The sequence below is a fragment of the Panthera onca genome, chromosome D4 (genome assembly GCF_046562875.1).
Source record: "Panthera onca isolate mPanOnc1 chromosome D4, mPanOnc1 haplotype 2, whole genome shotgun sequence".
In the NCBI taxonomy this organism is placed as follows: domain Eukaryota; kingdom Metazoa; phylum Chordata; class Mammalia; order Carnivora; family Felidae; genus Panthera; species Panthera onca.
The window spans coordinates 13,527,970-13,543,187 of NC_138351.1; the positions used below are offsets into that span (position 1 = coordinate 13,527,970).

Below are 15,218 nucleotides of genomic sequence, written 5' to 3' on the forward strand. Positions count from 1 at the left end.
ACGTGGCAACGAGAAAGAATGAAGTAATGGCCTTTTGTAGCAACGTGGATGGAACTGGAGAGTGTTATGCTAAGTGAAATAAGTCATACAGAGAAGGACAGACACCATATGTTTTCACTCCTATGCATATCCTGAGAAACTTAACAGAAGATTGTGGGGGAGGGGAAGGAAGAAAAAAAAGTGGTTAGAGAGGGAGGGAGCCAAACCATAAAAGACTCTTAAAAACTGAGAACAAACTGAGGGTTTATGGAGGGTGGGAGGGAGGGGTGGGTGGGTGAGGGGTATTGAAGAGGGCACCTGTTGGGATGAGCACTGGGTGTTGTATGGAAACCAATTTGACAATAAATTTCATATTAAAATAATAATAATAATGCCTGGTTTTATATTTGCTCTCCAGGGTACTACATGTACATCGAGGCCTCCCACATGGTGTATGGACAAAAAGCACATCTCTTGTCCTGGCCTCTGAGAGGAGTCACCGGAAAACACTGCTTGACCTTTTTCTACCACATGTATGGAGCAGGGACTGGCCTGCTGAGTGTTTATTTGAAAAGGGCAGGCGATAGTGAAGAGTCCCTCTTATGGCGAAGAAGAGGCGAACAGAGCATTTCCTGGCTACGGGCGCTGATCGAATACAGTTGTGAGTCCCAGCACCAGGTAAGCCAAAGGGGAGAAGAACGAAGTGAGAGCAAATGTTCCTGTGAGCTTCTGATCTTTTTCTTGCTACCAAAGAGAATGTTCTGTTCTGTTTTCAGGGTCATAGATAAAGACAGTACATGTTTAAAAGTAAACATAATTAGTCTCTATTGATTAAATCTAAGCAGTGAATGGGAGATTAGGCGGCGAGAAAAAGCTTTGGGTATTTACGCATAAAGTGATTTTTGCAACTCAGTGATGAAAGGGTAGCTATTTTTGTCTTGGCACATTCTGAATGTCAAGTGTATTCTCTGTGTCCCGCACGTCTCCCAAACAGTCTCCTTTTCTTCTAAACATGGTATTACCTAATTAGTATTTTCCAGCTGCGTCTTTCCCTCGTCATTACCCACACACGAGGGCTTTGGTTGCAACCCTCTATTTAAGAGTGCATGGTCCGCAGTCAATTATTAAGCCTCTGTCTGCATGGGTTTAGAAGAAACTGAGTCCCGGTCCCAATTCCTGAGTCTTGCCCTGGGTTTTCTCGTGTGCTGTAGGAGACCTCCATCCCACAGCATCTAGACTATGAGAGACTGTAGGCAGTGACAGGAAAGAGCCTTTCAAATGCCAATGGGTGAGGCTGAGCAGCCCATCTGGTCTAGAGGTGAGCAGGCCCTCCTGACAGCTACTGACTTCCCCTGCCTACCATGAGCCAAAGCTCCAGAAGCCTCTGGGAAGATAACCTTCGGACCCTGACATTCCTGAAATTGCTCTGTAGAATTCTCAGCTGTGACCTTCTACTAAAAGCCCTGCTTCCTCTTCATCCTTGCTTCTGACTGATCAACCTCTTGGATCAGCACCCCTCCGCTTTAACCACTGGCTTGTTTGGTCTAAGCCCAAATCTTCCTGCAAGAGGTGTTCAGAATAAGGGCTTTATTTTATACCATCGCACAAACACCCTGAATTTCCTGCAGATCTAAATGGGAAGGAATTGCAGAAGTTCAGGGGGCCAGGTTGCAGGGCCATCGAGGTTGCTTTGTTGCTAAAGAACAAGTGACTGAGGGCAAATGAGCCATTATCTGGGGGTGGCCCATTATCCTGGCATGGATAAACCTGTCTAGAGATTTAGGAAAGAATAACAGATAGCTCCAGAAATGATTTGGATGGTGCTTTAATGTCCACTACGGAAGAAAAGCAGATCATTCAGGAGCTTAATAATATAACTGATCACCATTCTGAGATGGTAGATTAATTTTGTTCGGCTCTCTGGGCACCCCTACTTCTACCCTGTTCGGATGTTCTCCAAGTGTGGTCCTGAGACCAGCAGCAATGCTTGAAGTGCAAACCCACCTCAAATGACATTGACCTAAAATGCACACTCCCGGGCCGCACTTCAGAACTACTGAACCAGATACTCTGGGGGAGGGGTCCAGAAATCTATGTTTTAACAAGCCCTCCTGATGATTCAGATGCACACTAAAGACAAAGCATCTCTATCCCAGAGCAAGTGGGTCTGAGTCAAGTGCAGCCCGAGCGTTGATGTTATTGTGATTCCCGAAGGGTGCTAACGCACTAGACCTCTGGGGAACAGGTGACTTCTCAGCGTCTAATCCCAGGAAGTTGAGTACAAGGCCTTGAATATGCTGGACTTGCTGGGCAGCTGGTTGTTTGAAATGGTTTTTGATCCCAGAAGTAATTAGGCATCTATTGGTATCTACCCTCTACCCTCGTGGGGTATTCAAATTCAAAGGGTGCAGAATGGCCTGAGAGGTTTTTTTAAGTTTATTTTCATTTATTTTGTGAGGAGGGAGGGGCAGAGAGAGGGGGAGGCAGACTGTCCCAAGCAGGCTCCACATTATCAACACAGAGCCCAACTCGGGGTTCAAACTCACAAACTGTGACATCATGACCTGAGCTGAAGTCAAGAGTCCGACGCTTGACCAACTGAGCCACCCAGGCACTCCTGGCCTGGGAGAGTTTTAGCTCACAACTTTGTAAGAACCAAGACTCCAGACCATTCCCTTTGTCTTAGAATGGAACAGATATGAATCTACCCTGAGGAATTTCCTTCTGGATTTAGTGATTCCCTCAGGAATCCCAAATGACTATCTGGAGACCAGGCTGAAGCTAGTCTCTCCAAAACATCTTAGTGTCTAATAAAACACAGACACATCCACATGAATAAATTGGCCATCTTTTACGTGCCAGGCACTTACAGCACTAGGAGCTATACGTAAGTTCTTCCTGTTGATGTTGTAGCTCCTCTTGACAGAAGGAGAAACTCAAGGTCCAGCTGGTAACGGACAGTGTGAGAATTCAGGCCCAGATCTGACTGGTCCCCAAGTGTGTATCCCTAAGCCACGGTTCCACACTCTCTCTCTTCATCAGTATGTTGATCAAGTCATGAATTTATTACAATTTGTTTCCAGGAACACCACTCAGAAGAGAAAGAAGAAAATCAGTTCCAAAATAAACTCATTCCCCTGGGTGTCATAAGCCCTGGGTGATCTTGGGGAAATCTCATCCTCCCTGAGAGTGTTCGTACATTTTCAAAATGGGGTAATAATTCCCGCCATGCTGACATCACCAGAGTTAGAGGGTCAGTGAGGTTATGTATGTGAAAGGGTTTTATAAATTTTAAAATCCCAAAGTATAAAAATATATTATTATTTCTAAAAATATGTTCCCTCCCAAATATCTCTGGTCTCTAATTCATATCACCATGGCAACCCTGGTATTCTCAATAGTTACATTGGCATCCAGACTGAGTTCCTAGAGTATGAGGCCAAAATATCTCATTTTAGTAAATATTTGTTGACTGCTGGCTATTCTAAGTGCTGAGGATGCAGCAATGAACATAACACGTAAAGCTCCTCTTCTTTTAGAGTTGACAGTCTAGTCGGGGAGAGGTAGAAAAAGTAAATCAGGGGCTCCTGGGTGGCTCAGTCCGTTGAGCATCCGGCTTCGGCTCAGGTCGTGATCTCACAGTTTGTGGGTTCAGGCCCCGCGTCGGGCTCTGTGCTGACAGCTCGGAGCCTGGAACCTGCTTCGAATTCTGTGTCTCCCTCTCTCTCTGCTCCTCCCCTGCTCATGCTCTGTCTCTCTCTCTCTCTCCTTCAAAAATAAATAAAAACATTCAAAAAAATTTTTTTAAAAAAGGAAAAGTAAACCAAAGATATATAATGTACTATCAAGTACATTATAATAAATGCTATGGTGGGGGGCACCTGGGAGGTTCAGTCGGTTAAGTGTCCGACTTCAGCTCAGGTCATGATCTCTCAGTTCATGAGTTTGAGCCCTGCATCTGGCTCTGTGCTGACAGCTTAGAGCCTGGAACCTGTTTCAGATTCTGTGTCTCCCTCTCCTTCTGCTCCTCCCCTGCTTGTGCTCTCTCAAAAAAAAAATTTTTTTTAATTAATAATAGTAAGTGCTATGGAAAAGAATAGGTCAAGCCAAACAGGTACTGAGATCAAAGAAGTATCAGGGCATAATTGTGAAAGGCTTTGAACATCATGGTAGAGTTTGAAATTTATTCCAGAAGCAATGAGGAACCATCAGATGGCTTTAAGGTAATGTGATCTGGGTTTATATTTTTAAATGATCACTCCAGCCACTATGTGGAGAATAGACTGTAGGGGACAAGGAGACTTTGGGGGCTACTGCAGTGGTGCTGGCAGAAAGAGTGAGTGGCAGGGGTGAGATGCATCAGAAGCCCACGGGACTTCTTACATGTGGAATGTGGGGCTTGAGAGAAAGAGGCATCAAGATGCCTCCTTGAGTTTTGGCCTGAGTAACCAGTAGAATGGAGTTACCATTTCCTGAGTTGAGGAAGGCTTCCGGTAGAGCACATCTGGAGGTGCGAAGGCAGTGCGCATGGGAGGGAAATTAACAAGTGAGTTTTTCAGACACGCTTAGTTTTCTGTGTCAGACATCCACATGGGCGTCAGGTGAGCATAGGTGATGAGACTGAAGTTCAGAAAAAAGAACAAGGCTGGAGGAGTAGATGTGTGCCTCACTGGTGGCGGTGGGCAGGTGTGGATGGCTTTCAGAGTGGTGTCGTACTGCCACTGTTGGTTTGAGACTTGTCCTCTAGGGGAGGTGAGTGGGTGGCCTCCAGATGACATTCCAATCATCCTACCATCCTTGTAGGGGAAATGCACCAAGTGGCAACCTTTTAATCATGCTCCTTCCTAAGTGCTAAGCTGTACCTGACTTGCTACTGATCAAAAACACAACGTGATTTTATTTCCTTTGGATTCCTTGCTTAACATTTCCTCCTGTGCTCTCTCTTCTTTCCTTCCTGGGTTCTTTTATTTTGATGCCATTGAAAGAAAGAATGTGTTAGACAAATTCTTAGCTCATCGAAATATTTATATCATTCATATTGTTTGTTATACTGCCTAACATTTAGTAAGTATTATTATGTGCTAGGTACTCATTTAGGACCACGTCTCCAAATTTTCTTGTTCATGGTATGCTTAGTCTCATTAATGTTTTTCTTGGTGTTCCTAGACCAAAAGTAATACCTAAGAGTTTCATTTATTAAGTAGTTGCAGCCGAACAACTTAGTATTTATGTCCTAACGACTTAGTAGACATTTGGAAAAATAGTACACTTAAATTGAAGGAAAAAAATAAATTTTTATCTAATTCTTAAATAACCACAATTATTTACTAATAGAATGTGTATATATAGGACAAGGGAAAAATCATAATGGTATAAAATAGTTACCACTCAGGTAGTAAGGAAATTCAGAGGAAAAGGTTGTATGAAATCAAGTATTTGGCCCAACCATAGACTCTTCAGAATATAATTCCATCAGGTAATTTGTTTATTATACTTCCGTTGTAGACTTGGTGGTCAAAAACCAGATTTTATTGATGTCCAGAAAACCAAAATGGTTATTAACTGCACTCATATATCCTCCTATCTAGATGTATTAGAGGACATTTTTTTCCTCTTCTAACCATTTATTTGTATTCTTGTTTGGGATTGTGTCCTTAGAATTTTTAATAATATTATTTTGCCCATATCTGTCATTAAAGCTTCTTTGAGTCATTAATTTTAAGATAGTTTCATATGCTTATTAATTATCCACTTTATATTCTTGGATTTAATTTAAATCATAAACTAGTCCAAGGGGGAGTCATTTGCTCATAAAGCGAGTAGACCAAATGTGTCTTCTGGATAATTTTCATTACCCACAAGCCTCCCTGGAGTATTCAGTGGTTTATTAACCATTGTTGGGGCAGCGTTAGAGCTGGTAATGTAAGCTATTTTCCCTAGAACCTGAATATTTGATCAGTTATTTTCTTCTCAGGATCTGAAGGTATGAAACTGGTTCTCTCCTCCTGGGCTATTCTTGGATGTTATGGTATTTAACACAATAAGCGAACCGTTGCCTTTTTGGTAAACTTAGTGATTATATATCACCATAGATTTATAGAGAGCCTAAGAAAACTTAAACCTCTGGGCCTATGACTTTCATAGGCCCTGTGAGTGCTGGGTCTAGAATATTCGAGGTGGGAAAGAGAAACTAGGTCACCACCAGGAAGCATTTCTAGGTAAGCATTTCTGGTTAATGGCCTAAAGAGATCTCAGAAGTAACCTAAATCTCCAAGACTCTAGTAATTTATTGTGCATTTCTTTAAAATTCCAAATAAGTACTCTTTTGTACCTAAATTTGAATTTGTGATTTTGTAGTCTTTTCCTTAAAGGAGGTTGAACAACAGTCTAAGCTTCCAGACCCACACAACATGGATCTTCCCCTGACGAGTATTGTTTTATCAAGATGACTTCATTTCTTAAATGTTTTTTAATGTTTATTTATTTTTGAGAGAGACAGAGTATGAGTGGGAGAGAGGCAGAGAGGGGGGGTGGTGGGGAGACACAGAATCTGAAACAGGCTCCAGGCTCTGAGCTGTCAGCACAGAGTCTGACACGGGGCTCAAACTCACGAACCGCAAGAACATGACCTGAACCGAAGTCGGATGCTTAACCCACTGAGCCACCCAGGTACCCCAAGATGACTCCATTTCTAAATTCAGACCTCATTACTTTTCAGGTAATTTTTGAAGCCATTCGGGGAGTGTCAATAAGAAGTGATATTGCCATTGATGATGTTAAATTTCAAGCAGGACCCTGTTCAGGTAACAATATTTTCCCCAATTATATCCTCTTGATTGAAAAGGGATTTTGCAATAGTCTCAAATCATAGGAATGCAAATTAAGAATTTTTCTATAATAAAAACAGAGAAAACTATTTTTGTCTATTTTCTATTTGTCTTTCCTGACAGAAATGGAAGATATGACCCAGCAGTCATCAGGATATTCTGAGGATTTAAATGAAATTGAGTTTTAAGAAATGATCTGAATTGGATAAACTAAACAAGAGCCATACCTCTCTTCAATCAAAATGAACACAAAACAAATAAATACCGGACAGTCTTAACCATTTTGTGAATTATAAAACGACTTCACAGCACAGTATTCTTTTTCATTACTTTTGCAAAAAATACTGACTCAGGGCTTTTTGGTGTTTTTATTTTTGGTTTTTGGGTTTTTTTTTTTTTTCCTTTTTGTGTATGACAACTGTTACGGAAATACAGGCTATTGATTTTGCGTAGATCATTCATCTTAATTTTGGTTCCAGTTAGAAATACAAATATACTATATTGCAGTCACTTTAAAGTATGCAAATGGAAGGGCACAATCAAAATGAGATGTGTCATTTAAATCTGCATTCAGTGAATGTATTGGGAGGAGAAGATGTCTCGTGGGTTTCTTTTTGACTTTCAAGTATCGCAGCTGTTTTTAAAGTAATAACGTGAGGTGTCAGTATCTGCAGAATGAATGCAGTTTTTCACGGTAACGAGTTAGTCTAAGAAAACAAAATCTTATTTTCTACGTTTTATTCATAGAAATGGAGTGTTAATTGTTAAATATTTTTACCCTATGTGATAACTAAGGATCTTTCCTGAATGTCCCAGGGTAAGTCAGTATTAGTTAATGCTGTATTACAAGGCAATGCTACTTTCTTTCTTCCCCCCTTTGAACTACTTGGGAAAGTCACTATGAACACATGGATTAGAAATTGCACTCTTTTTTCGTAAAGCAAGCTTGAAAATGTTTATGTACACACACCTGAAAATTTTTAGGACGTGTTAAGCAATTTTACTGATTTTTATAATAAATGTTTTGGTAAGGTTTTGAGGAGTATGAATTCAAGCAGACATACTAAACTGCTGCTTTTTATTTACGTGCTTAGAAAATTGTACATACGTATTTTATACCCAAACAGCTGTTTTAAGATTACCTAATAAAAGGTAATTTGAAAATCTTTTCCCTAGCAATGAACTCATTTCTATGTTATTTTCCTTGTTCAGAATATCTTCGGTACATAACTGCAGATTCTAATTTGAATTTCTGCTCTGCCACTGTTAAATTCTTCTTATGCCTTCTATTAGTGACATGAGCATTGCTTACATTGATACAAGAATTGATTTTTATTTATTTATTTTTTAAAATTTTTGTTTATTTTTGAGAGAGAGTGGGGGAGGAGCAGGGAGAGAGGGAGACAGAGAGAATCCCAAGCAGGCTTCCCACTGTCAGTGCAGAGCCCTGACGTGGGGCTCAAACTCATGGAGAGATCATGACCTGTGCCATAATCAAGTAGGACATTTAACTGACTGAGCCCCCCAGGTGCTCCAAGAATTAATTTTTAAAGTGTTTTATTTTATATAAGCTAACTTATTTTTTCACCACATTTTATCCTATTACAACGTAAACACTATGAGGATGAGGATTCTTGAATGTTTTGTTTTACTTTTGTAGTCTCTGTACCCAGAAGAATGTCTGGTATGTAGTACGTGTTCAATAAAGAAATAGTTGTTGAATGAATGAATGAATTTAAGCCTTCCAACATCCTCCAAAATGGAGATATTATTAGTTTTTTTTACAGAGAAGGAAACAGAGGTTCAGAAGAGTGAACACATTATTTAAGTGGAAGAGTAGAGTCAGGTGTCTCTGACCCCAAAGTCCATACCTCTTCCTGCTTTGTACGGCCAAAAATCCATGGCCCTCACAGACTTGGGTGGTATTCTCACTCAAGAATGTCAAAACTCTTCAGGTGCCTGGCTGTGTGGCTCAGTCGGCAGAGCATGTGACCCTTGATCTCGAGGTTATGAGTTTGAGCCCCACACTGGACATAGGGATTACTTTAAAAAAAAAAAAGTCAAAACTCTTAAATTAATCCATAAAGAGTAGTATACTTCCCTGAAGACCACAGTGCTTGGAAAACAACAATTCTCAACTGTACAAAATTAACATCCTGAGGTTTATGGAGAAAATAAACTTCTGTAGTAAAGCAAAATTTTGCAAATCACATCCTTTCTATTCATGATGATTTTAATTAAGTAATTAATTAATTAATTATCTATTAATCCCTAAATAAAGCTGAAACATTGAGGAAGGAAGATTTCAAGGTGTGAAGCAACTCAACAGTATGCTAGACGGTATAATCTCCTCAATCTATTATTCCTGTCCAGAGCTTAGTTATATTTGCTGAATAAAGAAATGAAAATTGTGTCTCTGGGACTTAACACAGTACCTTCATGCATAGCAAGTCACTTATAGATAGTGACTGAAGTCATTCACCAACCTCCTTGCTTATAGATTATGTAAATCCATAGTAATAATCAGAGCTAACATTTATTGGATTTTTCTATCTTCAGACATTTTTCACAGGGCTTTATGTGAATTCACTCATTTAATCCTGATAATGACTCGTGAAGTCGATCTAGTGATATTTCCATTTTACAAATAGGGAAACTGAATTTGTCCAAGTTCAGCAGCTAGTGTAGGGCTTGGGTTTGAACCTGGGTGTGTTTCACTGCCAAACCTACGTTCTGATCTTTGACGGCCTCCTGAACCTGCCAGCCCTCCGGTTGACTTCACCCCCAATACCAATTTAAACCTCAGGCAAAAGTTCCAGGTTTCTCTCACTCCAGAGGATTTATTGGCTACCAAAATTGCCCCAAACGTTGCCAAACTAGAAATACTACTTGGGCCTCTGGCTTTGGTAATTGGGGAGAAAAAAAATGAGGGTTGGCAAGTAGTTATTAGGGAAGAAAGGAAAGGAGTAATTGTTACCAGTTGTTGCTAAGAAACAACCTGAAGTTCATACAGAAGAGAGGAGGTAGAAGGTGAGTGGATTAATTTACCTTCCTCACTTCTGTTCCTTTTGGAGGATTCAGATTTTGGATGCTTCTCTTCCTGTCCAGGTTACCCATGGCATTCATTGTAACTATACTTCCCCTGGATGAAAATACGAAAGGCTACTTAGCACAGTATAGTTTCCTCAGGTTTAGAAATGCCTGGTGGGAAAGCGTACTAATAGGTACCACGCAGTATTTGCGTTGATTTTAAATCTTCTCTAAATACACAAGTGCTTCAAAAACAAACTACTTTCTCCACACAGATTGCCTTCTCCCCTACAATTTGCTGTGTGGGTTGGAGATTATTTGTGTGTAGAAGGGAGTGGAGGAGAAAACAGTAGCTCTGATAGAGGGTCTGGTTTAATGTGGAAGAAGAAAGGGTTCAGCAAAGATTCAGTGAGAAATCTACACTCCAGGCATTTTGCCAAGCATGGAGGTTATGAAGATACTCACAGATTAGTGAGGAAGACACAGGTCCAAACCGATCAGCACAACTTGGAGTGCTAAATCCAATGAGGTCATATGCCCAGGTGCTATGGAAGGGTCTCGGAGGGGCATCTGACCAGGAAGGGCAGGGCCAGCCTCCCGCTGCAGCCCAGGCTGAGGTGAGAACCAAAGGAGACCTCCTAAGGCAGCGTTCCAGGTGCCCGGATGTCTTCTGTGACTCTCGGGGTGGAGACTGGCCTCTCTTCCTTCTTATTCCCCTATAGGAGACGTGATTTCCAGGGTGATTTAACCAGAACTTGGGGCAGTAGGTGGGGAGAGTTTTCATAAGTAATCAATCATTCTAATGTCGCATTCTCTACGTGCTGATTGCTTTACAGATTGATACGGCATAGTGATTAAACACAGGGTTTCTGGATTCAGGGTGTCTCTGTTAAAATCCCGGCCTTGCCTTTTTCTGACTTCGGGACTGGGGGCAAGTCACTGACACCCTCTCTGAACCCTATTCTTAGAAGAGAGAGAAGTAGAGACTCCTTGTCTACTTCTTAGTAGGTTGCTGTAAAGATGAAATGAAAATATTACCTATCAACGATTAGTGTCTAACACATGCCATTCTAGTTTATACTGAAAGGTTTGAGTGGGTGTTTGGTTTTGGGTTTGGGTTTTTTTTTTTTTTTTTTTTTGATAAATTGCAGTTATTTTTAATGTATTCTTTCTCTACAAAGAACTGTGAGTTTATAGTGCCATCTTAAGGATAAAACAACCATATAATCTTGTTATTTTACCACGTTTTTCTTTTTTACTAGCAATCCTAGGCTCATTTTAACCAGCAGCTGGGTAAATGCCTTCTCCTTTGCTCTCCCTGTTCCATCCACTGTTCCTGGTTCTGGGCTGCCCACTCTGTATATATACCGTAGGAAGATTTATTATGCTAAACCTAAAGTCGTGTTTTCATGCCTATCTCCTCCAGAATGGTTGCTTTTCCAATTTTGTATCCCCACTGCCTACCATGCTCAACAAATATATCTGCATTAAATAAGAAAATGCTCAATAAAAGTAGTTTAATACGAATCTGTATGTGTGTTCCAAGCATCATAAGGGATATAAACATTCTCTTTCTGTCCATGAACATTTCATAGCCTGGAAATCCACACTCTAAAAAAAATTTTTAATGTTTATTTATTTTGAGAGAGAGAGAGAGAGAGCGTGCGCACACAAGCAGGGAAGGGAAAATAGAGACAGAGGATCTGCAGCAGTCTCCATGCTGACAGCAGCAAGCCCGATGTGGGGCTCGAACTCATGATCAGCAAGATCATGACCCAAACCGAAGTCAGGCACTTAACTGACTGAGTCACCCAGGCGCCCCTCCACACTCTAAATATTTAATATGAAATTGTGTCCCTGGCCAGTGAGGATAGTTGGGGCAACTGGTGAAAACAAATTTAAACCTTCTTTAGAGGGTCATGTGCTCTCCAACCAGGCAGCACACGTTTCCCATACATAAAGCTGCACAGGAGGACTCACAATCCAACATTACAACACATTTGGTCAGTGGTCAACACACAGCAGAATTAGATACTCAAGACTTCATAGGATAAGAGTTTTTGATAGACAGTTTAAAATAACTATTTTAAAAATGGAGACCACCCCTGCCCCCAAAAAAGTATTGAGCACTTAACAAAAGGCAATAAATACTCTATGAAAAAAACAAGCAGGCAGATTAAAGGGAACCAAATGGAAATTCTGCACATGAAAAATATAGTCACTAAAATTAAAAATTCAACAAAAAGGCATAACTAGACATACTAACTAGACGTATTTAATGGAAGAGAACCCGGTGAACTAGAATATAAGGTAATACCGTGAATGCAATACAGAGAGATAAAGAAATGAAAAATATGAAGGTAGCAGAGATTGACAGTATCCAGTGTATACAATGAGGTTTCCAAGAGAGAGAGAATGGGGGAAAAGAATATTCAAAGGGAATATTAGACGGTTTCAGAATTGGTGATAGATAAAAATGTTCAAAATCAGGAAGTCTAACAAATCTGAGCAATTAGTGAAACTAAATCCACACCTCGATCCATCATTATGAAATTATGAAACAGATTCAAATGAAAAAGACAGATGAATTACAAAGGAATAAAAATGAAACAAAATCAAACTTCTCAACAACGAGGAAAGTTGGAATAATACCTTTAACATGTTGAGAGAAAATCATGTCACCTGGGAATTTTAGCATTCAGAAGGACAAAATCATGACATTTTCAGATAAACAAGGAAGAAATCTTGTATTTTTCATATGCGTGTACATATATATTATATATATATATCATATATATATAATATATATATATGCAGGTATATATACAAATACAGGTATTCCTCAACTTACAATGGGGTTATGTCTGACAAACCCATTGTAAGTTGAAAATATCATAAGTCAAAAGTGCATTTAATACACCTAACCTACTGATCATCAGAGCTTAGCCTAGCCTACCTTAAACATGCTCAGAACACGGGGCACCTGGGTGGCTTAGTAGGTTAAACATCCAACTCTTGACTTCAGCTCAGGTCATGATCTCACAGTTCATGCGTTCGAGCCCCGCATCAGGCACTGCTCTGGCAGTGCTGAGCCTGCTTAGGATTCTCTCTCCCTCTCTCTCTTTCTTTTGCTCCATCCCTCCCCCTCCCCAGATAAATAAACTTAAAAAAAAATAACATGCTCTGAAGACTTACATTAGCCTACAGTGGGACAAAGCCATTTAACACAAAGCCTATTTTATAACAAAGTGTTGAATGTTGTATGTCGTTTCTTGAAACTGAAAAGGCGAGTGCTTGTCTGGGTACAGAATGGTGGCCAGTTCTTTACCCTTGTGACGCTGGGACTGACTGGGAGCTATAGGCACTGCCCCCCGCGCGGCACCAGAAAGGAATTTTGTATGTCGCCAACCCAGGAAAAGATCCACGGTCCAAATCTGAAGTACTCTTTCTGCTATGTGTTGCTTTCTCACCATTGTCAAGCAGAAAAATTGTAAACCAAACCATATCTATATCAATGATAGTAAAAGTAAGACATATCGACATTGATGGGATGTAGCTAAATCGATACATGAAAAGAATCCTGTCACCTTAAACAGTTCATTTAAAAGCTGAAAAAAGAGAAAATTATTGAGCCAAGCAACACACTCAAGAAGTTGGAAAAGGAACAGAAGATCTAAAGAAAGAAGGAAAACAGAGCATACATTAATCCAATAGAAACAAACAACAAGTAGGGAAAGAATAATCTGTGCAAGTATCTCAAGAATTAGACTAGCAAATTAAACTTAAAGTACTGCCCTAGACCCAGGCAACCCACCCTGGGGCCTGTTGTAGGGCTTTAAACATTCCATGAATGTTCTCTGATTGTGCTGTGAGTTGAGAATATTGGGCTATCAATGTGTCTCATTGTTTACATTTGATACTGCCGATGGAAGCAGCCAACAGGTGGGCCTGAAGGACCAAAGGGACTGTTAGCAAGCCCAGGAAGAGCTATCGTCTTGGGAAAGGTTGTTTGAGAAGGACTGTGGCCAGAGGTGGAAGAACACAGCTATTCTCCAATCCCCCCGGTAAACCCAACCAAAAGTCAGAGGGCAAATGAGCCTAGATGATGCAGGTCATAGAAATGAATCTCTCAAGCCACAGAGCAGGGTGGAGGAGTGGATGAAGGATATAGTGAAACAAGCAGAAAAAAACACATCCCCGAATCTTTAAATCTCTTAATGTGTTTTCTCATCTTAGGGCATTATCTAGAATCTTTAATAGTGGGGATTATGGCATCTTTCTTTTGATCTTAATGAGAACAAACAGTTTCTCCATTAATTATCATGTGTGCTTTAGGTTTTTGATCAGCGGCACTTATCAAGTTAAGAAACTTCAGTGCATGCATAAGAATGTAATAAGTTCCTAAGAACTTATTACAAATAGACATTGGGCTTTATCAGATGCTTCTTTGCATATGATGAGATAGTATGATTTTTCCCCTTTAATCTTTTAGCATGCAAATTACATGGATACAGTGTAGATTCTTTTTTTCTCAGTTAAAAATGCCTTGAGGTGCCTGGGTGGCCCAGTGGGTTAAGCGTCCTACTTCAGCTCAGGTCATGATATCACGGTTCGTGAGTTTGAGTCCCGTGTCAGGCTCTGTGCTGACAGCTCAGAGCCTGGAGCCTACTTTGTATTCTGTGTCTCCCTCTCTCTCTCTCTCTCTCTCTCTCTCTCTCTCTGTCTCTCCCTGCCTCAGCCTGTCTCTCTCTGTCTCTCAAAAAGGAATAAATATTAAAAAAATTTTTTTAAGAAAAAAAGAAGGAAATGACTTGATTTTTACGTGAAACATAATTTCACTGTAAAACAGCATACAGCATGTTTGTAAATGTTAAAGGATAATAATAAAATGACCACTCATTAGCACTGATACAGCATGAGAAATGGAACACTGTCAATAACCTGGAGGCACTGTGTGGACTGCGGCCCAGTCACATATCCTTCCACTGCCCAGAAAGATAGCCATTATCCTCAAATTCATGTTAATCATTCCTTTCCTTTGTATTCTGTAGTCCTCATTCATGTGTATGCATCCTAATATATATGGCTTAGTTTTACTGCCATTTAAAAATTATGCAGAGGAAATCAGTGCATATTAATTCATCGTCATTTGTCTTTTTTGTTCGAAATTATGTTTCTGAGAGTCAGCAATGCTGAATTTCTAGCTGTAGTTCATTCATTTTCATTACGGTATGGTATTCCATTAAGTGACTATACTGCAATTTATTAATTAGTTCTGCCATTGATGAATATTTGAGTTGGTGATGACAATGCTGCCAAAATATTTTTTGTACAAGGGCCCAGGTACCCATGGGAAAGAATATCTTTGGGCTGCATGTCTAA

The 15,218-nt window shown here is 40.2% G+C and overlaps 1 protein-coding gene across 3 annotated transcripts in view; it reads left to right on the top strand.

Annotated features, from left to right (window-relative positions):
• The window catches only part of MAMDC2 (MAM domain containing 2), a 172,694-nt gene extending 164,719 nt beyond the window's left edge, over positions 1-7,975 (top strand). For 2 of the 3 annotated variants that reach the window (XM_078436031.1, XM_060610091.3), the window contains exons 12-14: positions 398-657; positions 6,698-6,782; positions 6,930-7,975. In XM_078436031.1, coding sequence (XP_078292157.1) covers positions 398-657; positions 6,698-6,782; positions 6,930-6,994 — 410 coding nt within the window. In that variant the 3' untranslated portion in view covers positions 6,995-7,975. Of the gene's footprint in view, positions 1-397; positions 658-6,697; positions 6,783-6,929 lie in introns of those variants that run through there. The other variant, XM_060610093.3, reaches the window with a different exon arrangement.
• Positions 7,976-15,218: the final 7,243 nt, after the last annotated feature.